Source organism: Corvus hawaiiensis, chromosome 2, assembly GCF_020740725.1.
Source record: "Corvus hawaiiensis isolate bCorHaw1 chromosome 2, bCorHaw1.pri.cur, whole genome shotgun sequence".
Taxonomy (NCBI): Eukaryota; Metazoa; Chordata; class Aves; order Passeriformes; family Corvidae; genus Corvus; species Corvus hawaiiensis.
The window spans coordinates 948558-976060 of NC_063214.1; the positions used below are offsets into that span (position 1 = coordinate 948558).

Genomic DNA, 27503 nt, shown 5'->3' on the forward strand with positions numbered 1-27503 from the left:
GGCTCCAAGTGACCCAAATGCCTTGGTACAAATGACATGTAGAGCCCAGCTTCAACCTGTGCCGGGATTACAAATCTGCAGAGCACTTGCACACAGCCTCTGATGAGGCGAGGGCAGAGGTTGCTCAGAGGGTGGTTCCGCAGCTCCGACAGCGAGGAGCCAGCCCTGCTTGTCGGTGTGTCCTTCAGAAACCTGGCTCTTTTGAAGTAACTGTGCTTTGTTGACTCTGCTTTTCACACCTCAGAGGAGCTGGCGCTGAAACTTCAGAGCTGGCACAACAGAGGAAGAAAGAGAACAAAGCAAGTCCACTTTAAAGGACCTTAAAATATTTTACCAAGGAGATCAGGAGCAACCTGGTCTAGTGGAAGGTGTTCCTGCCCATGGCAGGGGAGTGGAACAAGATGGTCTTTAGGCCCCTTCCAACCCAAACCCATCTGTGATTCTAATAGCTTCTCCTTATGTCCAGTCTGAACCTCTCTTGTTTCAACTTCAGCCCACATAGCTCCCTCAGAGTATAAAGTACGTGTGAGTGAGACCAGATCCAGATCCCAAAGCATCTTAATACAGAGGAAAGAAATCCTCAGCTAGAGAATTCTTACCTCTCACACCCATTTGTACCCTTAAGCCAACCTGCAGTACCAACACACACTGTGCCCTGAGGGTGAAAAGTGTAATTTTACAGTTATCAGGCACATTAGCCCAGGCCAGGAAATCATCCAGAAATCTCAAAGCAGAAAACTTAAGGAAGAAAAAACAAAAGATGAAAAGAGACCTAAAACAACAAAAAGATGAGTAATGCATTTAAGACTTGCACACTCCTTCCATAAACCAGACCAAAATGTCAAGCCAGGAATGTCACAGCACAAGAATAACTACAGTGAAATGAAGAAAGAGAGACAACAGGAGTGTGAGAGAAGGTGCCTGGGACACAGGAGGAAGAGGATGTGGATCATTTTGTTACCAGCAAAACAAAGCCAGTGCCAGCTGAGTAATGCCATTGTGAGCCCTAGAGAAACACTCCTGCACGGGGCCACCGTGAGTTTATTTTAACACTTATCACACGTGTTCAATTTCCTTCCCTGACCTTTGCCAGGTAAAAAAGTGTTGTGTTCAAGTGAGGATCTGCATCCGCTTGGAGTTCTCACGGAGTGAGTGACTTCGCCCAGGGCAAGGGACACTCCTGACGGACGTGGCCACCCTGGGGTGGCATCATTGCTGCACTCCCCAGCCAGAGGTTCTTCCTTGGGGCTCTGTGCCTGCTGGAGCAAGAGCACAGTTGCTCCTGGGGTCATGCAACCCTGCTCAACCAAACCCCAGATATTTGCTGATAATTGGATCTTTTTCAGCTTGCTCAGCTCCTTCTGGCGCCTGTTTTCAGAGATGCTGATGCTGACTGAGCAGGGGGATGAAGGGGAGTGGCACCATCTCTCCTCCTAAGGAACAAGTGAGAGGACAAGAGGAAACGGCCTCAAGTTGTGCCAGGGGAGGTTTAGGTAGGATATTAGGGAAAGTTCCTTCATGGAAAGAGCTCTCCGGGTGAGGCCCCCTCCCTGGAGGGATTTAAAGCCGTGTGGATGTGGTACTTGGGGACATGGGTTAGCGGTGGCCTTGGCAGCGCTGGAGGCAGATTGGACTGGACGCTCTTGGAGGGCTCTCCCCCCGCTGCGGTGGCGGCATTCCTCGCCCGCTCCATGGATGCTTTCCGCGGCGCTGTCAGGCACAGCCGTGTCCGTGTCCCGCCGCTGTCCCGCCGCCGCTGGAGGCGCGCAGGGTCCGCCCGGGCGCTCTGCCCGCGCAGGCCGAGCAGCGACGCAGCTCCCTGGCCCTTCCAGCGGGCCGCGCCGCGGCTGCCGGGCGAGCGCGGTGTCCCGCTGTCACCTGCCGCCTCGGACAGGGAACTGCATGAGGAGGGACCCTTCCTTCGGAAACGTGCTGCCCGTGCCGGACACGGGGCCGGTGCGTTTGCAGACACTCGAGCTGCCGCTGCTGTTGGGCCGCTCCCAAGCTCTGCGGAGCCGCTGACCCTCTCATGACTGGAGCAGGTCTGTTTCGGAATTGCTGCTTCTTGCTGCCAGTTATCAGCTGTTACAGGTTGGTTTTCCCCAAATCTAAGAAGCAGCATTCTATTCTATTCTATTCTATTCTATTCTATTCTATTCTATTCTATTCTATTCTATTTTTATCGAGTCCAACCGGTGATGGAAGGAAGGGTGGAGAGGTGATGGGTAAGGATCAGGGGAAGGCCGACAGGACAGGTGTCCAGGTGGGACCCAGGTACACACCCAACCAGGACGAAGAGGCAGATGAGAAGCCCCACCATGGCCAGTCCCTGTTCCCGTGGGGGCTTCAACACACCAGATTTCTGCTGGGAATACAATCCAGCGGGGAGGAGCGGCTCCGGGAGGTCCCTGGAGCGTGCGGAAGAGACGTGTTTGACAAAAGCACAGAATTAATTAGGTTGGAGAAGAGCTCTGAGGCCATCGAGTCCAAGCTGTGGCCGATGCCCACGCTGTCCCCCCGCCCGGGGCACCGGGTGCCATGCCGGCCGCTCCCGCTGCCCGCGCCCGTTCCCCGTCCGCGCGCGTTCCCGCCGCCCCGTGTCCCCGCGCGGCCGCCGTCGGCGGCGGGGCCGTTGCCATGGCGGCGGCGCGCGCGCGGCGCTGGGGCGCGCGGGAAGCTCGGGCCCGGCCCGGCCATGGCGGACGAGCTGTACCTGGAGAACATCGACGAGTTCGTCACCGACCAGAACCGCGTCGTGAGTCCCGCGGCGCCCGTTCCCTTCTCTGCCCCTTCCTTCTCCTCCCTCCTCCTTCCCCCCTTCCTTCTCTGCCCCCTCTTCCTCCTCCTTCCACCCCTTCCTCCTTTCCCACCCTCTTCCTTCCGCTGCCCCCTTTCCTTTCCTCCTCTTTCCTTCTCTTCTCTATTCTTCTCCTTTCTTTCTCTCTCCTTCCCTTTCCTTCTCCCCTCCTTCCTCCTTCATCTCCCATTTCCTCTTTCTTCTCCCCTCTCTTCCTCCTCTCCCCCTGTTCCTCCTCCTCTCTTCCCCCCTTCCTTAACTGTTTTGAAGGCAGTTCAGAAAGCTGATGGTGTTTTCTGCGTGGGTCTGTTCCTTTCAAATTTTATTTTAAAAAAAATTATTTGGAAAGAAAATTAAATTAAATTAAAATAAAATAAAATAGGTTTTGCCTAGCAAATGGTGCAGCAAAGGTGGTGCATCTTGTCTGACAAAGTGGTTGTGTGAACATGAGCTGCCTGTGGCTTTGTAGCTTGTTCCAAGAAAAATCTAGAAAAACAACAATTTAATTGTTGTGTTTTACACAACCTGGGGCTTGGTTTAAAAGGGCAGAGCAGGAGGAGAAACAGGTGTCAGAGATGTACCTGGTCAAGATGATACAGCAAGGCAGGGCAGGGCTGTGATTCCAGCCCTAAGATCCTAATGTTTGGCACACTGGTGCAGCTGGAGATCCCCGTGTCCCCGGGACAGGAGCGGGGGGCAGAAGTTGCCCAGCACACCTTTTGGGACAGGTCTCAGGAATTCAGTGTACTCACTGACTCACAGGTGTCCGTGTGCTCTCACTTTTGCCACGGGATTCTTGGAAGGGAGGAGGCTATCTAAAGAATTCAATTGACCAATGAGGCAGAGATGGGAGATTGATCGAATTGAGAGGCCAAGGTTTTGTTATTGAAGTGGTTTGTTGGGTTTTCCCTTGTTCCAGGTGACGTACAAATGGCTGAGCTACACGCTGGGAGTCCACGTCAACCAGGCCAAACAGTAGGTGTCACTGCATCCCCCAGAGCGCAGTCAATTCCTGTTAATTCCTTGTTAATTCCTGTTTCCGTCATCGTGGTGAGCATATTGAAATGATTCCTCAGGAAGTACTTAAAAACCCTGCCTGTCTTCTCAGGCACAGTCAGTTGTGTTACTTCGTGTGCCTGACTGTCTGCCAGGCTTGCTGGGCAATGTGTGAAGGATGAGAAGTCAGCTGCAATTCCCCAAATTTGGCACTAATCTGTAGCCTAGTCTTATATTTTGAAGAATAAAAATGACTGTAACCTCGTCATAGATCAGTGGTGTGAGTGGGAGCTGGAAGCCTGAGGCTCAGCCCAGTCCTAGTCACGCTCTTCCCTCCTGTTCCTGATGGCCCCATGTGTGGATGTGGCTGGGATGGTACATATACACCTGATGATGTACCAAAAAGCCTCCAGTTCCTCTCAGGGGTTTCAGAAATGCCTTTCTGGAGGGGAGACCTTGGAACAAGCTGCCCAGAGGCTGTGGGACCCACTATCAAATGTATTTGCCCTTTGGTTTCTGTAATGGTTGGACTGGGTTCTCCACAGTGGCAGGGGAGGAAGGCTCTCAGGGAGATTAAATGAATCCTGGGGAAAATAACTGTGCTTGTGTGGCAAGTTTCCATGTCAGGCTGGCTTTGCTCTTTGTTTGACGTGGGCTCCATGGGAGGGTGGCCGCAGCTCTTTCCTTCGGTGGTTAACGCTGGTTCCTTTTGTGCAGAATGCTCTATGATTATGTGGAGAGGAAACGGAAGGAGAACTCAGGAGCTCAGCTTCACGTCACCTACTTAGTAGCAGGAAACCTCCTCCAGAATGGACATGTTGTGAGTGTTTCACTTCTCAGAGTGAACCCTTTGTTGTGGCGCCTCTTCCGCCTTGCGTTGTGATCTTGGGGTCAAAAGCTGGCCTGGCTTTTTCCAGCAGGAGCAACAGTGTGCCAGGGCTTCTGGACAGGTACAAGATAAGGTTCAGTGCCTGTCCCAGCGTGCACACAATGGGCAGGAAAGATCAGTTTGGGAACACAGGACTGAATAACGCACCCAGTTTCTTAACTAATTAACTTAGACCCTGTTACCCCTCATCTCAATCCTCTCACTGCTGTTGGGCAGCAAAGATTACAAAACCTCATGGAGGGGCCCTTCTGAGATCAACCTATCCACGTCCCAGGATCTGCTGTGGCGTGGAAGTGTCTGACAGGTGTTTGGAGGGAGCCTGGAACTCCTGTAGCATGGAGTAATAACAAATAGAACAGCAAATGTAGAGTTGAAGTGGTCTTGTTAATTAAACAGGCTTTCTAATCCTGGTAAACAAAAGAAATATGAATTTATGAACAGTACTTTATATTTAAAGTGCTTCTGATTATTAAGCAGAGGAATTGCTGCTTAATGCATTTTGCTTGTCAGATTTTCAGGAGTGTCAGCTAAAACTTCAGGCAGATACCCCAGAAGTTTTTAAAAGAAGATGAGAAAATTCAGTGTCTGTTCCCCTTTGCCCCCAGTCAAATTTAAGAGCCAAACACTAAATGCCTTTGACATCCCACTAAGTGTTTTCAAATACACAAATATCTCTTACAATATGATCCAGTCTTCTTGTAGGAATAGTAAATCTCAGGGTGTCCTGGCTTTTAGTTGTAGATTGGAAAAGAACCCAACAAACCTTTTTTTTTTGTCCTCCTGAATAATAAATGGGTTCACATGCATGGAATACTGTCTTTCAGTCTCCAGATCTGTCTGAAATGGAAGGTAATTATTTATTGCATTAGTTCTGTATGATGGAATATATGTATTTAAAGTGGCACAAGTAGTGTCACATTTACAGCCCAAGTTTAACAGGTTTTTCCCTGATTTCTTTGGAAATAACGAGTCTCTTGGCTCATTAGGACTGGCCAGGGGATTGTCAACCTGTACTATTATATTTGATGTATTTGAAACAACCAGGTGACTTCTGACGTAGGAACCCATAATTATTTTTTAACTCTTGTCTTAGCAGCTTGTGTATTTCTAAAATAAGATTACAGTATCACTGCTTGGCTTGGGTTGGGAAGGACTTCAAAGCTCATCTCCTTCCAATCCCCTGGCACGGGCAGGGAACCTTCCACTAGATCTACCAAGGGAAACTCTAGGAAGGTGACTTTTGTGCCCTGTTATTTTGAGTTGGATGCTGGAGCGTGAGTGCCTGCTCAGAAGGGATCGCTGCGGGTGCAGGGGTGTGGAGCCACGCCAGGGCTAGGGGTGACCCACGGGAGGCTTCAGGTCCCTGGGCTGGGTGGCCCGGGAGGTTTGGGTGGGAAGGGCTGGGAGAGCTGCAGGTCAGCCCTGGCTTGCTGGGAGCCCTGCACTGCTGCCTGCTGGCAGTAGGTGTAGCCGGAATGCTGTGGATCCAGCTGCACACTCCTGAAGGGAGAGGGGATGGAAATCCCTCTGCGGTACTCCTCCTTAAGCACTGCTCCGCTTTCCTTGCTGCTTTCTACAGTGAGGGGCCGAGACTGCCAGTCTTTATTTACCCTCTCACTTGCCTATGTTTTCTTGCCACTTAACTCTTTTGTTGCCTAATCAAAGCAACTTTCTAATCCTGGTAAACAAAAGAAATATGAATTTATGAACAGTACTTTATATTTAAAGTGCTTCTGATTATTAAGCAGAGGAATTGCTGCTTAATGCATTTTGCTTGTCAGATTTTCAGGGATGTCAGCTAAAACTTCAGGCAGATACCCCAGAGGTTTTTAAAAGAAGATGAGAAAATGAATTCAGTGTCTGTTCCCCTTTGCCCCCAGTCAAATTTAAGAGCCAAACACTAAATGCCTTTGACATCCCACTAAGTGTTTTCAAATACACAAATATCTCTTACAATATGATCCAGTCTTCTTGTAGGAATAGTAAATCTCAGAGTGTCCTGGCTTTTAGTTGTAGATTGGAAAAGAACCCAACAAACCTTTTTTTTGTTCTCCTGAGTAATAACCTGGTTCATGTACATGAAATACTGTCTTTCAGTCTCCAGATCTGTCTGAAATGGAAGGTAATTATTTACTGCATTAGTTCTGTATAATGGGATGTATTTAATTAAAGCTGCACAGGCAGTGTCATGTTTATAGCCCAAATTTAACGGGATTTTCTCTGATTTCAGACAGGCCTGTGGTATCTGTTGAACACAGAATTAGTGGTGGGGTTTTTAGTCTGTGTTTGGATCCTCCCAGTATTAACCACAGCCTGTTAAATGTCCTGGAGCAGGTAGAGAAGACTGGCCAGAGAGCGCTTTTCCAGAAACACCCATTCCTGGCTTTTAAATTAATGCTTAATTTTCACGGTGTTTTGCTTCCCTGGTGCCATGTCTGGGCTACAGATTGCTGTGCTCAAGTGCCCTGGCATTCCAAGTGTGCAGGGGTGCTGTGGGCTCCTGGGGCAGGTCTCCAGCAGCTGCCCGTCCCCTTTGCTTCTGCTGCACAGTTGTTAAGGCTTTGTTTCATCTGCATCTCGCCTCCCACAGTCAGGAGTGGAGGACAGGGGCTTTCTTTAGGGGTATCTGTGCAACTGGAAAGCGGGATGGCAGAGCTTTAAAAGCTAGTGGCTGATGAGTGTTTAAAGGCATTGGCAGTGTTCTGTGCTATAATAATCAGTAGACTTTCTTACTCAATAACTGAAAATAGCAGTCTTGCATACAACCTCGGATTCTAAGATTGCCGTGTGTTTATTTTTTCCAGTGCCACAAGGTTGCAGTAGTGAGGGAGGACAAACTCGAAGGTAAGCAGACCAGGAAAATCGTATGGCTTTAACCTTTTTCTTTGAAAGAACTGCAAAATGAGCAACGCTCAGAACTTGCCATCTGCACGTAAATGCCCAGCCAGGCTCTTGGGGTCAGGTGTGTACTTTTTGTACCAGCTGTTTCTCAGAATTGGGAGTATCTGAGCCAACAGCTTCAACCTTCAGGCTTGTGATTTGAGTCTGGTTTTTTTTTTTTAATTCTGAACGTTTTGTCAGTGATTCCTTTCCACCTCCCTGCCACTGACAGCAGGGAGACAACAATACCCCGGTAATGTCTCAGAACAATTGTGAGCCTTCAGGCCCCCAGGAATGCTGAAACTGGTAATTCTGCTTATTGGTTCAATGCAATTGCGGCCTTTGCCCTGAGTCCTGGGGGTGCTAAAACATTCTCATGGGACATTTACGTCACTTTTGTGAGTAAAAGGTGAAAAAAACCCCCATTGTAACATTGCTCCTGCACTGTCCATTGTCTCACCATCTTTCCAGCTCTAGTCCTGCTGATGAAATCTTACCCACAGCAATTGAAACACAAGTTCAGGCTCTTCATCACTTTCAAATAACATCTTTGGCATTTAAGAACACACTGTGGCATTTGTGACCTTAAGGATCTGTGCTAATGACCTCACTTTGTTTGAAAGACTTGCGTTGTTTTCCTCTTGGAAATCTGAAGTGGATTTCTAGCTCAGGCTGTTTTCCTCGGGGCAGGAGATTGTCAGGCAGTGCAACTACTCTGTGTCGTGTTTGTTGAGTTATGTGTGCTGCGTAACACTCTGTTTTGCTGTGGAGGAAAGGCTTGCTTATGGTTTTTGTATTGGAAGGCAGGCCAAAGGTATGACTTATATTTGGAAGAGGCTGAGATTTGTGATGGGAGTAGGGCTGCATAGTCTAGGACTGGCCCCAAGAAATGATTGCTGTGTGTATTTTTACGGTGCCTAGAAGCTCAGCCTTAGACCAGGACTCTGTGGAAAGAACAATATAAGCAATGAACAAAGAATTCCTGAAAACCAGCCCTTGTCTCAAGGGGGTTGCAGTCTAAGTAGCATAAAATAGATACAGTTTTGATTCCAGCAGACTGGTGGGGGTGACACTGTGGTGCTGGATACGGCGCCAGTGACAGAGAGCAGTTCCAGTGGGGCAGAGCAGTGACCAGCTGCTTTCTGCCTTAGCTCTAGGTACTCACACAGATATTCTGGATCCCAAACACTGGATGTTTTGAAGGTAAACACAGAGAGATCACTCGTAATTCAGTTGTGCAAGAACCAGGAGTGTGTAGTGGAAAACGTGACAGGCTTGTGGAGTCTGCTACCTTGAATTCTTCATTAGTGAGCGTTGGGGGAAGGTGCGATTGGACCTTCTCACATTCAAGTTTTGCTGTCGAGTAGTCTGTCAGTCTCTGCATCCTGAAGGGTGTGCTAACAGAGGGCTGTTTTTCCTTCTTTTTTCCCAGCAATGAAGTCTAAGCTGTCCACAATTGCCAGTGTGCACGTGTACAGCATTCAGAAGGCCCTGCTCAAGGACAGCTCCCCCCTCTACAACACTGACTACGACATCGTCAAAACAAACCTGCAGCACTGCAGCAAGTGAGTCCTGTCTCCCTTTTCCTCTGAAGCACTTCCAGACTGGTGTTGCACTTCAGTGCTTACTGGACAGGCCTGGATTTTTAGAAAGCTAGGAAAAGATATCCTCAAAGTGCTGCCAGAGCAGTGCCCAAAGAGCAAGTTGTGTGATGGTTTCGTAAACTGAGCTCACAGTTGGTTCCCTTCGTCCTTACTCCAGCAGGGAGACTGTTCCAGTACCTTGCTTGTCTGGTGGCTGGAAACATTTCTCTCTTTTGCAGGCCACACTTAATCATGACCATTTTAATCCAGTTCGCAGCCACACAGGAAGAGAAAATCGAAACAGGCTGATAAAACCATGAGTGATGTGTTCAGCAAAGCATTAACAGGAGTTTGCTTTCTGTTTTGTGAAACTGTGTTTTCATCTTCTGGGCTCATCCACCTCTCTGAAGATGTCTCGCAGGAGCTCCTTCTCCAGGAGCTGGGCTTTGATCCTTGTGGGTTCATTCCTGCTCAGAATACTCTGTGATCTCTGAGACTTAGGAGAAGCACACAAAACAGCCCAGGCAGCACAAGTGTCCTTTGTGGTGGAACTGGAGCAGAACTGGGAGGGGCTGCAGTCTTCAGGAGTCACTGCCTCCCTCCTGAGCAGCGCCTGGCAGCTGGAGCTTTTCATTTGTGTGCTGTTCCCACTGTGACAGCTTCGGCTTGAAGTCATGGGGATGCACAGTGCCATGACCAATCTGGTTTAAAGGGGGATGCCTGAAGCTTGTGTCATAGGAGGAGTGTAGAATTTGAAAGGAAAAACGTAGTTATATCCAAAGTGTTGACAAGAGAGTGGCAGAGAAAATAGAAGCTGTGTGTTTGGGGCACGAGTGTCACTGGCCTGGAAGGTGCTGGAAAACCCTGCCTCAGTGGAGCCACGTGCCCTGCATGTGGCTGCAGTTGCCTTCTTCCTCTCTGTCTGCTCTTAGGCACCCCAGCAGGGTGGTACTTGTGCCTTAGGGATACTTGTATCCTTTGGGATTTAAACATCCAGAAGGTCATCTAGATAATCCTGGTTCTGAAACAGCTCTCTGAAGCCTTTGTGTAAATTCAGCTTTGAAGCAGGATTTCCCAAGCAAACTAAGAAAAATGGCAGCTTCTTCGTTTGTGACCTGGCTGAAGTAAATACAAATTGATCACATTCCCTCTCTCTTGTCAGCTGCATGGATTTGCCTTTGACACTTGGGAAAAGATTCCTGTAGGACCTGCAAAAGCCAGAAGTTTAATTATGTGATGCTTGTAGCAAACAGAACCTCCCTGTCAGTCCAGATATTTCACAGCTCTGGGACAAGGATCTTTGTTCTCTTGGGTGTTTCTATGGGACCTGCTTTGCTGTGAGGACAGGGGGGATGGTAGGATGTACTAATTAATAGCAGTTATCAGGGTGTAATGCCTGTTGCCATTGCCAGCTTTCCAAACAGAAGCAGCTCCTTGTTTGCAGAGCATAGGCCAAGTATTGCCTGTTTTTTCAGTGATTATTTAGTGAATTTTGGGTCAAGCCCATAAAGCTATAGTCACACAGCAGCATCAAGGCAAGCTGACTTGGAATGTGGGAAGTTTAGCTGAGCTCTGCTGCATGGTCAGTGTAACTATTGACAATATTATTTGTGACTTGGAGGGTTGGTGGTGTTTGGAGTAGGAGCACAAGCTGCCCTGAGAGCTGCACTAACCATGTTAAAACCAGATTGAAAATATAAAGGAGAGTGGGATTATTTTTCTTCAATGTCTGTTTTCCTTCCTTTAAAGGTTTGAATGTCAAGAGGTTGCTGCTGCAGCCTGGGAATGCTGTGGAGATGGTGTTGTTTTGCTAATACAGATCCTGATGGGAGTAGAAGTGGACTGTGCACGTGAGCAGCTAATGCTGAGGCACAGAAATGAACTGGCAGAAGGAGGCTGCTTTATTTCTTAGGCAAATAAAAATATGCTGTGTAATTCAGTGGGCTGGGAGGCGTGAGTCTGGGCTCTTTTGTGGCATTTCTGTGGGAAATCTGGAAAGCGTCGCCTGTGATTTGCACAGTGGGGAGCAGAGTTCAGCTATTTTTGGGAACTGCTATTCCTGACTGTCAGTGAATTGTGCTGTAACTGCAAGCACGTCATTTAGTTCTTATATCTCCATATCCCCAAACAATCACGTTTCAGACCATTATAAGCTGAGCTTCCTTCAGTCTCAGCGATTACATGGAAGTGACTTTGTATAGTTAAATCAGAGTGTTACGGATATCTTCTGAGCCATTTCAGTTGTTCAGTTTCAGCTGGGATTTCTTTACCTGGCCAAGTGTGTCTACTTGTTGCAGCAGCTGTGGGCTTTGTCAGCATCGGAAAGTTGTAAATGTTTTAGACCCTCACACATCCATACAACTTCTGCCACAGGCTTTGGAGAGCATAACCCATTAGGACTAAAATGCAGCCTGCTCCCTGTCCAGCCTGGGTGTGGAGAAGGCCCTTTTCCCCCCAGGAAAGCTGCACGGCTCGTTTAACATGCAAATGCCGTGGCTCTTGCTGACAGGTTCAGCTGATCTTTTCATCAGAGGTCTCTTGCTCTGTGCCAGCCTTTCTTTCTTGTCCCATGCACAGATTAAATTGCTCCTTTTTCCATAACAGGAGAACGCAGGCCCGGAGCAGCAGCGGCGCTGCAGGAGGGGGGAAGGCGAGGTGAACACGGCCGAGTTGAAAGGCTAATGGGATTTTTCACTCCGTCACGCAGGTTCAGTGCCATCCGCTGTGCTGCCGCCGTGCCCAGGACGCCGCCTGACGCTCCCCGAGCACCGGCGTCCGCACAGAGTCCCCAGAGGCAAAGGGACCCCGATGCTGCCAGCGCGGTCAACGGCCACGGGCCCCCGGCTGCCAAGCCGCCCCCGCAGCAGCACAAAGGGATCATGGGGATGTTTGTGGCTAAAGCAGCGGCCAGACCCCAGGACGCACATAAGGAGGCCAAAACAGAGGCCAAGGAGGCCCCAGGTGTAAGTTACCTCAGAGCCCCATGGTTCATGGCGTTAGTGATCCGCTCTCACAGCACCTCAGTGACCTCAGCCAGCCCTGCGCTGCTCCTCGTGCTAAACCCGCGTCCCGCTGGGAATGCTCAGTGATGCCTTGAAAGTGTTCGACTGTGTGCAGTCACTGGGGCAGAAACGCCTCATGCCACGCTCCTGATCTCTCCACAAACGTGTATTTGCCATAACTTTGACATTCCCCAGTGAGCCGGATCTCCGGCGAGCGTAAGCCAGCATAGCTGCCTCATGGAGACAATTGTTGTGTTGTCCCCAGCTATGCCAGTATACACACCAGCTGAGGATCTTGCTCTCTCCATTGTGCTTAAAAGGATTTGTTTTGAGCAATAAGTGAAACTTGAGAAGCCCAGGTCTTAAAAGTATCAAGGTGTTTAAACTCGGTTTGTTAGGGAAGTTTCAGAGCTTGACCTGTGCAAGACTAAATTGTTTATCTTCTGGACTGCTGTTTTTCCAGGATAGGATTATGTTTTCATTTTAATTAGTATAATTGTTTTTAAAGCAATGTGCCCAGAAAAACGGGTGTTAAAATGGTAACAGTCCCTGTGGATGGTTTGGCCTTTTTATAACAGCTGAGTACATTTCAGTTCCTTTTTCTGATTCTTATAGGGAGTTTAGAACTGGTGAAGTGTGCACGTTTTGGGAACTTTAGTGTCTGTTTGCCTTTTATTTGCATGAAAATAAGTTGGATTAGGAGGCTGCACTTCCTTAGGTGGTGTGGGCGTGGGTGTGTGGGGGGGTGTGTGATTTCTCACTTTGGTGGCTGCATTGGTGCAATAGAGCAGTGATATTTCTCTGCTAACAGCCTACGTGCCAGAGGAGCTGGATAAAGCCTTCCTGGTTTGGCCAATCCCTGTTCTTTCCTCTGTCAGCCGCTGTGAATTGAGGCACTGATGGTTTGCAAAAGGAACAGTTCTCTCCTGGGAGCTGACCCAAGTCCCAAGCACTTATTTCAGTAACAGTCAGGCATCAGATGGGAGTGTGCCCCAAGCCAGATCTGAAGGCCTGGCCAAAGAGTCCTTAGTAACTTACTCTGGCCCCTTTGATGCACGTAGTGTCTAGTGAGTATCTTCAGATTCTCCGAAAACAGCTGCTAAAATCTAAGGCAGTGGGAACAAATGATATCTATTATTTTGCTTGTCCAGAAGCAGTGCTGTGCATCTTGGGGACTGGGAACAATTCCTGAGGTTATTCCTCTCTTTGCTTCCAGGTGTCTGCAGCAAGCAGCAAACCACCAACAAAGAACAACATCATGAACAACTTCTTTGGAAAAGCTGCTATGAGTAAGTGCTTTTCTGTTTTCAGAGGCCATCATGGTCAGGAAACAGCCTGTTGTAGTTGAAAAAAAAACCAAACCAGAAAGCCCTCAAACCTGAGGGTTATTTGAAGTCTCTTTTTTTTTTTTTTAATTATATTTTATTTAAGCTGGGTAGGAATTAAAAAATATTCAGTGGAATCAAGTGTTTCGTAGTGGAGCCATGATGGGAGGCATACAGAAAGGAGCAGAACTCTTCCTCCCCGTCCCCACACTACCAAACTCACTGGATTTGTTTTATATCCCTTCTTTCCTAATAGTTTTCCATACTGTTTTTCTGCTCTTTTGCACTCGAAGGGGTTAATGTTTTTGCACACAGCTCTTAAGGCAAAAATTAAGAGTTTTCAGTGGAATTTTTCAGACAAAAAGCTTGCTGGAGGGAGATCAATTAAAATGACATATTTGAACAGACTAACTCAGGAAGGATTTTTAGTGCAGAAGAAATCTGATTTAAAGTGAGTTCTCCTGGCTGGAAGATCAGCTATTGGTGATGTTTGCCAAAACCTGTTTTGCAGGGCGAGTTAATGGTGCTTGCTTTTCATCACACAGCACTGGGGAGCCCATCATTACCTTTAGGGTTAATTTCTTTCCTGAAAACTGAAGGACTAATAAATGGAGAATAAAAGTGAGGGGTGGCCTTTCTGTTTGAGCAGAGGTTTGGACTAGGTGGCCTCTTCAAGTCCCTTCTGAATTATCCAAGTCTAAAGAAAATATGCTGAAGCTTTTAAGTAGATATTGGAAAAGGACTGTGGGACCTTCTTCAAAGATTTCCTCATAACAGTGAGTACAAGAGGCTTCAAAGAGGAATTTTGGGAGAGAGTAAACAGCAAAGTTCACTTTCTAACAGACATCTCTCAGAGTTTGCAGGGGACAGTTCCAGCACAGAACACACAAGGCACAGCCCTGCTGGGACTCTTTGCGTCCCTGTTTTGGTGAGACTGAGGGAGCTGAGGACACTCTCAGCCTAAGGACAGTCACTACAATTAACTGCAGTAAATTCTGAAGGTCTGAGAAGAGCCCTAGACCAAAGTTCATGTGCTGAAAACCCAAACTGGCATGGTAAAGGTGACCCAGTGGTGATGGGGAAGGCTTTGTGGATGCATTTCCATCATTCCCAAAGGGGTTCTCTTCTCTGCCGAGTCCTGTCAGGGAGCACATCAAGGAAACTTGTGAGGTGGCTGCGGAGAAGGAGCAAACTGAGCAGAACTGGAAATGATTATGTGTATGGAAGAGAGGGTGGGATTCCAGGAGTAAGATTTATTCCCTACATGCACGTCTCTCCTGGCTTCAAAGGTTCCACCATTGCCAGAAAGTCCTGAGTTAACAGCAGTGGGGTCCTTGGGCTTTCTGCTGTTGATTATAAATAGGAGAGCTGTCATTCCAGTGGTGTTTGCGCTTTCCCAAGGAAGCAGCCAGCCTGGTTTTCCAGCACTCCCAGAAAGGCATTGGCACAACGTCGTGGCCCTCCCAGTCCTCTTCCACAAAGTTTAACTGCTGCAGTACACGTGGCTTGACATCAGGAACAGCAGAACCATGGAAAATCACCTAGAAATTTAAGCATACCCTTCTTTTTCCCATGTCTGATACAGCTTGGCCAATCTAGATCCCTAATGCAGTCCAGATCCCTAAATCCACGATGGGTAGTGTTGTCTGTATTCTTGGTGCACAGAGCTGGCCAGCTGCTTTGTAAGTTGTCATTCAAACCGAATGCCTGGTGTTTGTTCTTTTTGAATGGTGTATTTGCAGATAAACTCAAAGTCAGCTCGGTGCCTGAGCAGCCAAAGGAGGAGAAGGAAGTGGTGAAGCCTTCAGTTGCTGTAGCAGAACCAGAGTCATCTCCTAATACTGTAGCAGAGAAACCTGGGAAGAAAACAGAGTCTGCTAGAATTCAACAAAAGGACAAGAAGAGGTGGGTCGTGCCTTTCAGGGTCCCTGTGAACCTGCTTGTGGACGGCCTGCATGGAGCTGGCTGGTCATTCAATGCTGGCTCACCTCCTGTTTCCATCTACTCAATTGTGTTAAACCTGACTAAAATTATCTCAGGAGTTTTTCCTGGTGTTTCTTTTCCATTTACTGCTGTAGGTGCCTCAGGGCCATTGGTGCCATTGCATATGGGAAGGGACACGGCCCAGGTTGTCTTCAGTGGGAAGGGATGGCTTTCCATGAGACAACCTCCCACTGTGAGCAGCCGTAGGAGAGACCCTGCAGGCAGCGTGGGGGGGGCTGGCAGGAGCACCTGTCCTGCAGGGAAGGTGGGATATTCCCAGGCCTGTATGTACACAGCTTGCAGCACAAAGTTGTGCTTGTTGATCTCCGTAGCTCATGTACAGCTGCTTTCAATGCCACTGGTTTACTTTGGGCTGAGGCTGCAAGTTAATTTTAAATTCAGCCCTTTGTGTTTAATCCAACCCAAACTGACAGAGACAAAGAATCACTACAGTCTGATGGCTCTCTGGTGGCCTATGAGTAATTAATTGGTGGTCTCAATCCATTTCTAACTGAATAGGTAAGCACACCACCCAGCCCACCATCACAGTTAGACTAACTGCTCGTCTTATTGATAGTCTTGTCCAAGAAGCCAAGGGCCTGGAGGTGTTGGCAGCATGGAGTTGGGAAGGCCACTTGGGCTGTCCCAGCTCTTTGAGGATACGTGGGCCTTTAGCCTCCAGGCTTGTTCGTCTGACACGTCTCGCCAACATTAAAAAGAAAGAAGCTATTTTATTTTTCCAGTAGTCTTTAAAAATGGCTCCAGGATTCTGAGACACTACCTCATAGTCAGTCAGTGGCAAGCAGTCTGTCAAAAGAGCTTCTGAGTGATGCTTTTGGGGACACTGGGAGCCTGAGCTAAAGAGACAAGATCAGAAATACACTCTTGCCAGGCTGCTGTGGCCAGGCGAGGTGAGGTACTGGGCTGAACTGCAGAGGGGCTAAAGAAATCCTCCTTGTTTTGGAGAGCTGGATGTGGGTAAGGATGAGAGGCCTGGAAATGCTCGTGTGCCTGTGCCTGGTTGTGCAGTGAGTGTACAGTTCGGAGCACGAGATGCTCATGTTTTCAAGAGGCATTTGATTTCCTTGCATCAGGAATGTGCTCATCCAAACACACATGATGCTTTCATGCACACATGAGAGATAATGGGTGTTCATTCCTTTTTTTCCCTTTTACTTTTTGTGGCAGTAAAACGAAGAGAACAGATAGGTCGGATGACGAGGAAGAAGGAGATCCCGAAAATGTGAAGAAAAAGAGGAAGCGAATCAAACAACTTCAGTCTGACAGCAGTGATGAAGAAGGTAAAAAGATCTGTAAACAATCAGGCATTTTGGTCAGGGGTCTGATTTCCAAAACATTACTCTCCAAATCTGTTGGTCAATGATTGAGGGAATAGTTTAAAGGACTAAAGACCGTGGAAATGGCTGTAGCTTGAGCTCTCTGTTTATGTTTGTGCTGCAAGCACTTGGGCATAGAGTTGAGATGTCTCAGCGATTCAGTCTTTGTTTTAGCTTAGCTCAGACCTGGCTGTCTCCTCACCAAGTGTGCTGCCAGTGCCACTGACGTGTGGGAAGGATGTTCCCAAATCTCTTGTGAAAGATAGCGCGCCTTCCAGAACCGTAGGGCTGGTCAGAACCAGTTTGTGTGGGGAGGAAACACTCACCAGTGACCTCCCTCTCCTCACGGGGTCATTTTTAGTATCTTTATTCTGTCTGTTTATAGAAAGGGTTTGGAAGACAGTGTTGGAAGCGAGACTTCCAAAAAGAAGAGAGAGAATAGGGAAGCTGGAGGCGAAGCGGTTGAGCCATATCCGCTGCGACTCTGCGTCTCCTCGGTGGCTGTGACAGGAGTGGGGTGCGCAGAACACTGCAAGATTTGGGCTTATAATGAGGAACAGCAGGGCTGGATTCCAAAGAATTTGGATAATTGAGGTGACAAATGCCGTTCAATATAGATAACTGGAAAATAAGTTGGAATTGAGCTTGGGAGTATTTTCTAAATGGAACAGTCATCCAACACGCTGCTCAGGAAAAGAACGTGGGGATCATTACGGACAAGTAATTGAAACCACCAGTTTGGTGTAGAGCTCCAGTAAAAGAAGGTGAAACAGCAAATGGGGTGTACTGGTGAGGAGGTGGAGTCCCTCAGGAGAGCTGATTTCTCATTTAGTGTGGCTGGCACGTGGGCAACAACCAAGACATCAGGAAAATCTGCAGTGCTGGGGGAGAGGTGGCCGCTGTTGGTATCTTTGCAGTATTAGGCCTGTTTTCATAGTTTCCCTTCTGCCCACATAATTTCAAGTGATCTTTGTCATCAAGTATGTATCACTTCTTAGACTTCCTCAGGATGATAAATCTCTTAGGAAGCTGTTCTTCGTGATCAGCCTTAATTCCATCACATTCCTGTGTGAAGCTCCTTCTTTGGCTATAATATATATCTATATACAGATGCTCACATTCTTTGGTATTTATTTCTTCAAATGTTTGTCTTTCCATTTCCTCATCACTCCCCTACTGACAAGCCGAGTTGTTTAGCTCTGAGGAGGGAATTTTGAAATCAGCCCATCCTTGCTGGGCTGGAATCTCTCAGCTTATCCACATCCTGTGAGTGAGGTCTGGCAGGAGTTTGGAATATTAGAACTCTCTGGTCTCCTATGGGATACCTGCGTGACCTTAGCATGTGTTGACCAGTTAGTGCTTTTGAATGGGATGCCTTCTGGTTTCATTTATTCCATTGTATTTTCTCTAGTGACCAGGGATAGAACCTGAGGGAACAGCTGGACCTGTGTCAGGACAGGTTTAGGTTGGATATTAGGGAAAAGTTCTTCCCCCAGAGGATGGTCAGGGACTGCAGAGGATTTTTGTCACTGCCATTGCTGCTCTGTCATCAGAACCCTCTTTGTTCTTTATTTCTTTGTGTTGTGCATTAGAATTTTAAATTTATGCTAATTACAGCGTATGAAATTTGGAAATCACTCAGTTTGCCCTTTCAAAAGGGAAAATGAGAATTCAGAGAACTCATCCCTTTGGTCCTGCTACTTGCCCTCCTAAATCCAACCAGATGAAAGAAAATAGATTTGAATTGTTTGGAATATTTCTAATGAGTCCAAACTGGTAATATTATATTCCGTATTCAAGTAGAAGACTGTGAGTTGGATGAAACAAATAATTAAAAAAAATAATAATATATACAGCAGCTGGACTTCAAGAGCATTTATCCTTGGAAAGGTGCAAACAGGTTTCTCCAGAGAGCAGGGGCAACTTGAATCAACAGCATCAGTGAGCAAAATGGGGCCTGGAGTGACAGGCACACTTAGCAAGGTTTTGTGGGTGCAAAACTCATGCATGGCTGATGTGAAGCGCTGTATGGACACTTCTGTGTCAGGCAGGTCTTCTGCCTAGTTCTATATTAGTCTGCTCTTGATGTACTAAAAGTAGCCCAAATAAGCTCTCCTTACACCAGCATCAGCACATTGTACCACGCTGAAAATACAGAGAGGGCATAAGGCACAATCCTCTCCATTTAAATGATTTTTCATTAAGAAGTGATATTGGTATGAGGGTTCCTTAGTCACCGCGGGTTGTTTTGCTTCCAGTGCCAGAATAAACTCCACAAATGCGCCCACAGAGGACAGGAGGTTTGGCAGCTTCAGCTGTACCAACACAGGCAGCGTTTTGCAGTGTTGACAAGTGTTTTACAGCCACTTTGGAGGGTGATTTCAGTGGCACTGTGACCTACAAACTCCGTGGGTTTTGGAGAGCCACAGCAGAAGCACTAAAGCTTCTCACAGTTTTTCCAGGCAGGGTCAGAGCAAACCAAACAAAGCCAGGATTTACATCTTTGGTCCATCCAGTTGCCCAGCTTGTATCCATTTCATGCAGCTGTTGCTGTTGAGCAAACTGTGGGCAGCAGCTAGTGGTTGACTCAAGAGTTATCACATGTCAGAGGGCTGTGTTGGCTAGAAGAGGACAATAAAGTAATAAAGAGCTTGATAGTAGTCCTAAACACTCTGATGTGGGGAGAAGGTGCCTTCTGCCTGCCAAGAGCGGGGGAAATTGTTTGAAGGACGTTAAAAATGCCCAAATTTCCCCCAAGGAATCTAGTGGAGCTGGCACGCTGACAATGCCTTCAGCAGCCTCTGCTTGAGCATGGCAGAGGCTTTTCACCAGGCTGGTTTTCAACCCTCCTAGCCTGTCCTCTCCTAAAGATATTTCAGAAGTCTGAGGCCAGGCTGGGCAGTGATGATGCAGATTTGGTGCCGGGCAGGCCAGTGTGTGGAGGCCTCCACTGCTGCGAGGCTGGGATAAATACGGGGAGTTCTGCCCCCCCTCAGCCCCTCGCCACCCAGCGCTTCCACCTCGGAGCAGAGCCTTCGTTCGGCCCTGTCCTCGCAGCGCTGCCAGCCCAGCCCTCTGGAGCAGGGTGAAACCCGAGTCACGTTACCCCGCTCTGTTTGCATTCCCGTGCCTCGCTTACTGCAGTAGTTGGGAGGCCGAGTCCTTGCTGAGGAATGTAATTTATTATTGGGCCTTGGCAGCCGAGCACCGTTTCAACTCGAGCCCTTCGTAACCTCCGAAGGTCAGCTGGCCGCGTGCCTGGCAGAGCCGTAGCTGCTCACACTGACCTAATCCCTCGGGACAGCTCCAGATCCCGACTCGGTGCTCGGGCGGGATGAGCGAGGGCGGTGCTGCAGCCAGCAGGGCTGCGAGCAGGAGCCAGGCAGGCACTCACCGTCCGCTCCAGCCACATCCTGGTTGGGATGAAGCAATAGGTCACAGGAGGAGTTTGTTCCCCCACTTGCCAGCTCTCCCCCGCATCTGAGGGCTTGCGTGGCAGCGTTTCTCCCTTGGATCTCATGGAGCTCTGTCGCCCTGCCAGCCCCACGAGAGGGTGACCCTGCCTTGCTTGTTGGTCTGAAGCCCTGCTTGTCTCACTTTGACGTTGCTGGTGGAGGCTCCAGAGCTTGCTTTGCTCCATAAAAATGTGTGAAGGTGTCCTGGACTGGTTCGATCAGTCTTGGCATTGAATGGAGCCCGGTATCCCTGTCCTTGAACCCAGAGGAGAGCAAGGAGATGAAACAATGAGAGAATCAGCTTCATTTTTCACAGTGGTTTGGTTTGTTGGGGGTTTTTGTTTGTTTGTTTGTTTGTTTGTTTTCAAATAAAAGCTTGATATGTCCCTTAACAATCTTTTAGGATGTGTGGCAGTATACTGCACTTGATTCTTGGGTTAAGCTAATAGCATGGATTGTTTGGGATGTGTAGCACCACCAGTGAGGCAGCAACTGTTTCACCACACCCCGCCTCTTTTAATTTCTAAACAAATGACAGTTGTTCTTTTTAACAAGTAAGTGAAATGTATAGCTGAAACATGCCAGTTCCTGTGCCTGTTTTTAAAGTTTCCCTTGGTGGAACTGATTTTTTTGGCTTACCAAAAATCCCCAGCGCACTTCTCCCATCCTATCCCACTCTCCTTCCTTTGGGAACTGCAGCGTGTAGCATTAGACCCACGTGCTATCAAGGTGTTCCTCTTCTTAGCAGATGTCCCGCCATCTCCCGCACCCGAGGAAGAGAGAGCTCCATCTCCACCACCTGCACCTGCTCTGAAAACTGAACTGGAGCCTGCATCCACGGAGGTGAGGGCAGATTAGAGTGATAACTGCCAGAAATTAACTCCTGGTTTCTCACAATGCTGCAATGTCCTCCAGGGCTCAGCTGGAGGGAGGAAGAGGAAGCGGAAGCGTGTGCTGAAATCCAAGATGTTTATTGATGAAGAGGAAGGCTGCATGGGTAAGACTGGCTGTGCCCTACACTCACTGGAGCTCACTTTATGGACCATTTTAACAGGCCAGCCTCTCCCAGGCTTAGAAAGAGGTTCAAAAAATCACTTTGTCATCCCACTTGGAACTCCTGCTCCCAGATTGAGGTAACTGCCCCTCTGGTGAAGGCCTGGGTAGGGAGTCAGAGCTGTACCTGAAGCCTTCCCCTTTTTTGATTATTCACATCTTTTCCTTCAGTTCTTTTCCCTTTCCTCCTGCCAGCATGAGTACCACCTTCATTTACTTGCCTCTGCAAAGCTGCAAGCTTTTAATGATGGTACAGAAGGAGGTTTAGGGTTTGGGATAAATTCTGGCTGAGATAACTTCGTTGGTTTTTTTTTCCTTTGAGGATAAATCCTGAGCTGTGCAGAAGAACTTGATTATATGTTAAAGAAACTTTCGGTATCCCAGATAAACAGGGAATAAGTTGGGGCTTAAATACTTCATAGGGTTTCTGTTTCTGATAAGGGTGACTTTGCTTTCTGAAGGGAAGAGAGTCCCTATGGAAGCCCTGAGAGCCAGAGGCTTTGAATTCCAGCCTGACTGGACTCTGCTTCCTCCTGTGACCTGGAGAAAGCTGTGTAACACCACTGTATTTGTTTCCTCCATGTCCTGACATTGAAGTTGAGCTGCAAACGTTCAGAGTATGTTCATTTGGGTTTTGTTGGATTTTGGGGGTATTTTTAGAGCCTTTAAATAGTGAAGAGCGTGGAATGTGTTCTTTGTAAAGCTGTTGTCAGCTCGATTGTATGGGATGCTTTCATTCCCTAGCTGGAGGGGCTGAGGGGATGTCAGTGGAGCCCAGCCAGTGCTGGGGAGGGTGTGGTGCTGTTCTGCAGGTCTGTTGTGGTGCTGAGCATGGAGAGACTCGGGCACTCCTGGCCCAGCTGCGGAGCTGCCTGGCCTGGACTCAGCCTGTGTCTGTTGGCACCTGTCTGCAGAGCTGCATCTTCTGCTTCCCATTAACTTGGTGTGTCTCCTTTAAAGAAACACAAAGCTGTAGCACTCAGCAGCTGGCTGCACTGGGGACTGAGATCCCGAGTACTGGATTCGTGTCCGAGAATTGGACTTGCACAAAGTTATCGACACCTTTGGCCCATTCCGTTACGGGGTGTTGTGCTCTCCCATCCCAGATAGAACCATTAAAACACTTGGAAGGAAAAGGGAACAAAGTAGCATTAGATGGGGAGTTGAGTTGCACAAACTCTGCGTCCAGAGCACAGGAATGACTCTTGCGGGTTCAGCGTCCAGCAAATAGTGCTCTTCTCCCTCTGTTCAGCCTCTCTAGCGAGACCAGGGCTGGGAATATTGCCTTGCTTTCTCTGCTTTTCACCCCCACAGGGTTTCATAGTCCCTTGGAAAATCCAGACTCGTGGTTTTACAGTTCATATCCGTTTTATGAAAAGGGATTGCAAGCCCCTGCTGTCCCTTTGGGAGACACATCCTGTGGGATGGAGAGAGGGATGGAGCTGGGATACTGAGGAGCTGGGTAGGGAGGAGATGCTGCTTTCTCTGCTAAAAACCCTCCAGCCTGTTGTGCAGAACTTGCTGTCTGGTTATTGTCCAGTTCCTCTCCTCCCTTCCATTCCCCACCTTTTCCATGCACAGGCCTAATAATTCAAAGGCTAAATAATTTACAAATCTCCCAGGCTAATGTAAATTTTAGTTATTCTTTGAAATATAGGGGTTTTTTCCCCTCTCTGTGCTGTCTTTTTTTTGTTTCAAACCAAGGCTAGGTTTTAAGAGATGTTAAATCCTAACATTAGAATGAGGCTGTACTTTATCTTTCTCCACAATTTTAAGTGATGGTTTTCACAATAGCTGCAATAGCAAGGAATTGGTGTCAAAAAGCGGAAGTAATTTAGGGATTAGCCCTGGGGGAAATTGAGCAATTAAAGTGTTTGTGGAGTGAAGCACAAGACACATTCCTAGGCATCAACAGGCGTCCATGGATTGAGTGCCTGCTCTTAGTCTCTAGTAAGGGGGAATTACTGAGGTTTAAGCTTGTGTGATTCTACCTTGCACTTCCTAAAGCTTGAAAGGACATGCATGGGCTTGGAGGTGGGAATATCGACGTGCATTGGAGGAAAATCTGTGTTACAGCATTTCAGAGCTCCCATCGTTTGAGCCACTGGGATTTAGGGAGTCTGGCTGTGAGCAGGGCATCAGTAACTGTGTCTGTGTACCCAGAGCTGGTGCAAATACAGAATTGTAAAGTTCAGCTGAGATTGCAGCCAAAGGCAGTTGATCTAAGCTGTGTTACTGCAATTGGAGGGGGTTAACTGCACGCTTCAGGAGTTCCCAGCGATTCCTGACAGGGCTGACAACAGGGTAAGGTTTTTAAGCTCACCCAGTGGTCTGTGGAAGCTGCTCCCTGAAAAGCCTGTTGCCTCTGAAGGGAGATTGCTGGGTTTGCAGTCCCTGTTTGAGGTTCTGCTAGTGCTGCCCAGGAGGATTTCATAGCATTCCTCTTCCCGGTCTCTGGTTACGTAGGAAACCTTATTTAATTTGATGCATTAATACAAGTGAAAGCCAGTTTCCCAGAAGAAGGGAAGTTAAGACATCTGTTTAAAAGAATACAGTTGCTAAAGAAAAATGGCTTACTAGAAGAATCCCAGAGCACTGCTGGGAAAGCTGATATAACAACATTTACTGGGATCTGACGGTGGCTTTCATCAGCAGAGCTGACTCCAGTTTAATTTCCGTGAGCGTTGTTTTATATCCCTGGGCTTTCCATCGCCGGACGCTGACAGCAGTGAGCTGGCAATCCCCTTCAGGCACAGTCCCTGATTGCAGACACAGCTTTGGGTTGGTTCTTTATAAAGGATTTCTTTATATTTGCCCTTTTTGGCCACCTCTGTGGAAAGAAGCTGCCCCAAAGGTTTTGTGCTCCTTGAGATGGGCGACGTCGGCTTGGCTCTTCCCTGGCTGTCCAGTGTGCTGGTGAGAGCAGCACGGGGCTGTCTCTAGGTTGTCTTGCCTGGATTTCTGGACAGTCTGATTGCTTTGGCCCCTGTAGGAATCGGACCAAGTCAGAATGATGGGGTGTAGCCATAAAGTAGATGTTCCATTGTCTAATGCTAAACTACCAATTCTGATCTTCAGATTCATCACTTGCTGATGGCTGCTTGTCAGCCTCTGCCATATGAATTAGAATCTCAGGATCACTGAGGTTGGAACAGCTCTCTAAGGTCATTGGCTCTAGCTGTTCCCCCAGCACTGCCAAGGCCACCACTGACCCCTGTCCCCAAGTGCCACATCCACACAGCTTTAAATCCCTCCAGGGATGGGGACTCCACCATTGCTGCGGGCAGCTGTGCCAGGGCTGGACAGCCCTTCTGGGGAAGGAATTCTCCGTGATAGCCAACCTGAACCTCCCCCAGCACAACTTGAGGCCATTTCCTACTGCTTAACCTTGAGCAATGGACTTAATTCCTGTGTCTGACATATGCTCCTTGAACCTAAAATGTTCCTTTCCAGGAGTGCACTGGGAAGGCTGCGGTGGGGAGATCTTTGGTATAAAGATGGCTTAACCATCATCATCCTCTGTTCCCTTCCCTCTCCTTTCCACCAGTGACTGAGAAGGTTTACGAGAGCGAATCCTGCACGGACAGCGAGGATGAATTCCCCAAGCCCAAGGCACCAGCTCCACACAAACAGCCTGCACTGCCCACAAAGAGAGAACCAAAGGAAGAAAGGAAGAGCCTGAAGAAAGGGGCAGCTCCTGCCAACAGAGCCAGCAAACAGGTCTCCATCATGGGCTTTTTCCAGAAGAAATGAACTGGGTCTTTCTCCTGGTCCTCTTGGCAGCTTGGGAGTGTTGCTCCCTTTTTTTGTGTTGCTCTCTGCAAGCTGCTGCTGCTTGTGGAGGCCACCATGCCACCCCTGGTTACACAAGGTGTCCTGCTTACTGTGTAAGGAAGCCCTCTGGACTAGATTTTGTATCAGAGAGAAGTTCTTATTTGTTACTGCCATAATTTCAGTCATCTTCACTAAGCAGTGTGGGAACTGCCAGCTAGAAGCAACACCTAGAGGAGCTCCTGAAAGGCTGTTAAATCTGTTCACATGAAATTGTAGTTTTTTAATCACCTCTTTGGTGCTAAGTTAGGAGAGGAGCTGTGGCGTTTCCTTCTGCTCTTTGTACACCCTCAGCTCTCCAGGTTGATCCAAACGTTCACGTTGGGTAGAAGCCGTAACGTAGCAGGTCTTCAGGCACAGACACAAATACTGAACATCTGCTGCAGCTTTAACTGAATGAAATGTACTTCATTTTCCCCCTAAGACCGGTAAATAGTTTTTGCTCTGCCTTTCATAATCTTTTTTTGGACAAAGCAGTGCATATAAAATTCTCTTACTCTTTTCTTCCTTGAACGTATCCTCTGTAACTTGCTCAGATGCCTAATTACAGTCTGGGACACTGTTGGTGTTCTGTCTTCACAAAAACATCCTTGAGGCTTCCCACCCAATTGGCTCCAGAGGAATTGGGGGAAGGCTTTGCTGTTCTTGGGAAAGCACTGGATCTTTGACCTTGGAGGCCAATGAGTCAGAGGGAAGGGTGATGAGAGGGCACTGCTGATAGCACCAGGCAGGTACCAGGGGAACAGTCGTGTGCTGCATTGCGGGGTTGGTAGGTTTGGGTTGCCTGAAGGGTTTTTTTACAGGTGTAAACCAGACAAGAGAGGAGGTTCTCCTTGGACATATCGTCATGTGCCTGCTGAAGGAAGTGTGTCACAGTACAAGGTCCTGGGGAACCTGTTAGGGGAGAGGAATAAAGCACAGCAGTCCTGTTAACCAGAAAGGAGCTCTTGGTCTGGGCCTCCTGCTCGGCTGGTGCTGAGGCTGATAGAGAGATGTAAAAGATTTTCCAGAGGGGCTGATGCCAAGCGCTTCTGCGGCTTGGGCTGGGGAGTGCTCCCACACAGGGGCTGGTGTCACCAGTGGATGACTGAGAGGAGCTGCTGCACACCAGCAGCATCACTGGGTGTGTGCCTGTGCTGTGGCCTGGGAAGAGAATGAACAACCTTGTTCTGGTTAAATGAAGAAAATCTAACTGTTGAGAGAAAAACCCACCCTGCTGTAGTGGTTCTGTTGGTCTTGGTAGAGTTGAGGGGGTATTTTTAAAGGTAACGATAAGTAACAAATCCCATTAAACAGATTTTTTTTTTCGTTTGCCCTTATTCATTAAATAATGTGTGAAATCCCAGTTTCCAAGGGTTGTTGTGATATTTGACTGCATGAAGTCAAAGACATTTCCCTGGTGAAGTGGGTAAAGATTTCTTCCATCAAAACCAGTGCTGGAAGCTTTCAACTGAGTGTTTTAGGGCATCTGAAACCTCAAAATACCAGGATTTGTATTGAATTTGGACCCCTGGAGTGTCATTCCTGTGGCAGAGGGACAGGACAGGGTGTCCTGGTACTCGTGCTCCTCACCTCTGCCGTGGTCTCGCTGGAGCTCCCGGCTCCACCCCGACTCCTGTAACCAGATCGACGTCATACGGCACTTCCTCAGGAAAATGACTTAATGTCTGCAGGAGCAGGACCCGGGAGAACTTCAGACTTCCAAAAATCATGATCTCATACTCCCCACTCCTGCACTCCATGGGCTGCCAGCCCCAGGGGGGCTTCAGATCCCTGGATGCCCCTTGGCCGAGGCTGGAGTGTCCCTAGGCGCTGCCTGGGAGCAAGGAATTGGGGCTGGATAGAGGGAGAAGGCTCCCTTGTGGGTGGGGGTCGCTTGTTTGGCACCCAGAGGCTGGAGGGTGGCAAAATGTCTGGGAGCCAGGCTGTAGCTCTTGGAATGCGGAGCACATCTCCCACCTTGGGACACACTGGTGGGGCTCAGGGTCCAAAGCCTGCTCCTGGAGATGCAGAAGTCTTTGTACCTGTTCATGTGTCATTTTTAGCTGGAGATCCAAATCCCGGGGGGATCTCCTTTCCTCCTCCCCCTGTATCTCCCTTCCCACCACATTTACACCCTTGCAAGAGCCTCAGAAGAGGCAGTGGGAGAAGATATTGGTTATTTAATGAAGTGCGGTTTATGGTGTTTCTCTCCTCCCTGACAGCCTCATTTCAGGCAGAGGAGTCTTCATCCTTGTTTTCCAGGTGCACTGAGGAGTTGCACTGTCAGACGCTCCGGGCTAAAACTGTTGCTGCACGGGGCTCTGGTTGGACAAGGTGCTTCTGAACCACCAGGCCCTGGGGAGGGGCTGGAAGTGCTGCTCCGAGGTATG

The 27503-nt window shown here is 48.3% G+C and overlaps 1 protein-coding gene and 1 long non-coding RNA gene across 5 annotated transcripts; one reads left to right on the plus strand and one right to left on the minus strand.

Moving 5' to 3' along the window:
• Positions 1-777: 777 nt before the first annotated feature.
• LOC125321478 lies at positions 778-2794 on the minus strand. The gene is made up of 2 exons (XR_007201553.1): positions 2714-2794; positions 778-2408 (listed from the first exon to the last, which is right to left on the minus strand). It is a non-coding gene; the product is annotated as an uncharacterized LOC125321478 (long non-coding RNA).
• Positions 1798-26476, plus strand: POLD3 (DNA polymerase delta 3, accessory subunit). Of its 4 annotated transcripts, none has more exons than XM_048294388.1 (12): positions 1798-2091; positions 3717-3772; positions 4511-4613; positions 7487-7526; positions 8995-9127; positions 11853-12108; positions 13364-13436; positions 15215-15377; positions 16644-16756; positions 20993-21090; positions 21163-21244; positions 24848-26476. In XM_048294388.1, the coding sequence occupies exons 3-12, from the start codon at positions 4512-4514 to the stop codon at positions 25051-25053; spliced, it is 1266 nt and encodes a 421-aa protein (XP_048150345.1). In that variant the 5' UTR covers positions 1798-2091; positions 3717-3772; position 4511; the 3' UTR covers positions 25054-26476. The 4 variants fall into 4 exon arrangements, with proteins under 4 accessions (XP_048150345.1, XP_048150342.1, XP_048150343.1 ...); XM_048294385.1 differs by lacking the exon at positions 1798-2091 and adding an exon at positions 2650-2755; XM_048294386.1 differs by lacking the exon at positions 1798-2091 and adding an exon at positions 2650-2755 and having other exon boundaries at positions 20996-21090.
• The last annotated feature ends 1027 nt before the right edge of the window (positions 26477-27503 follow it).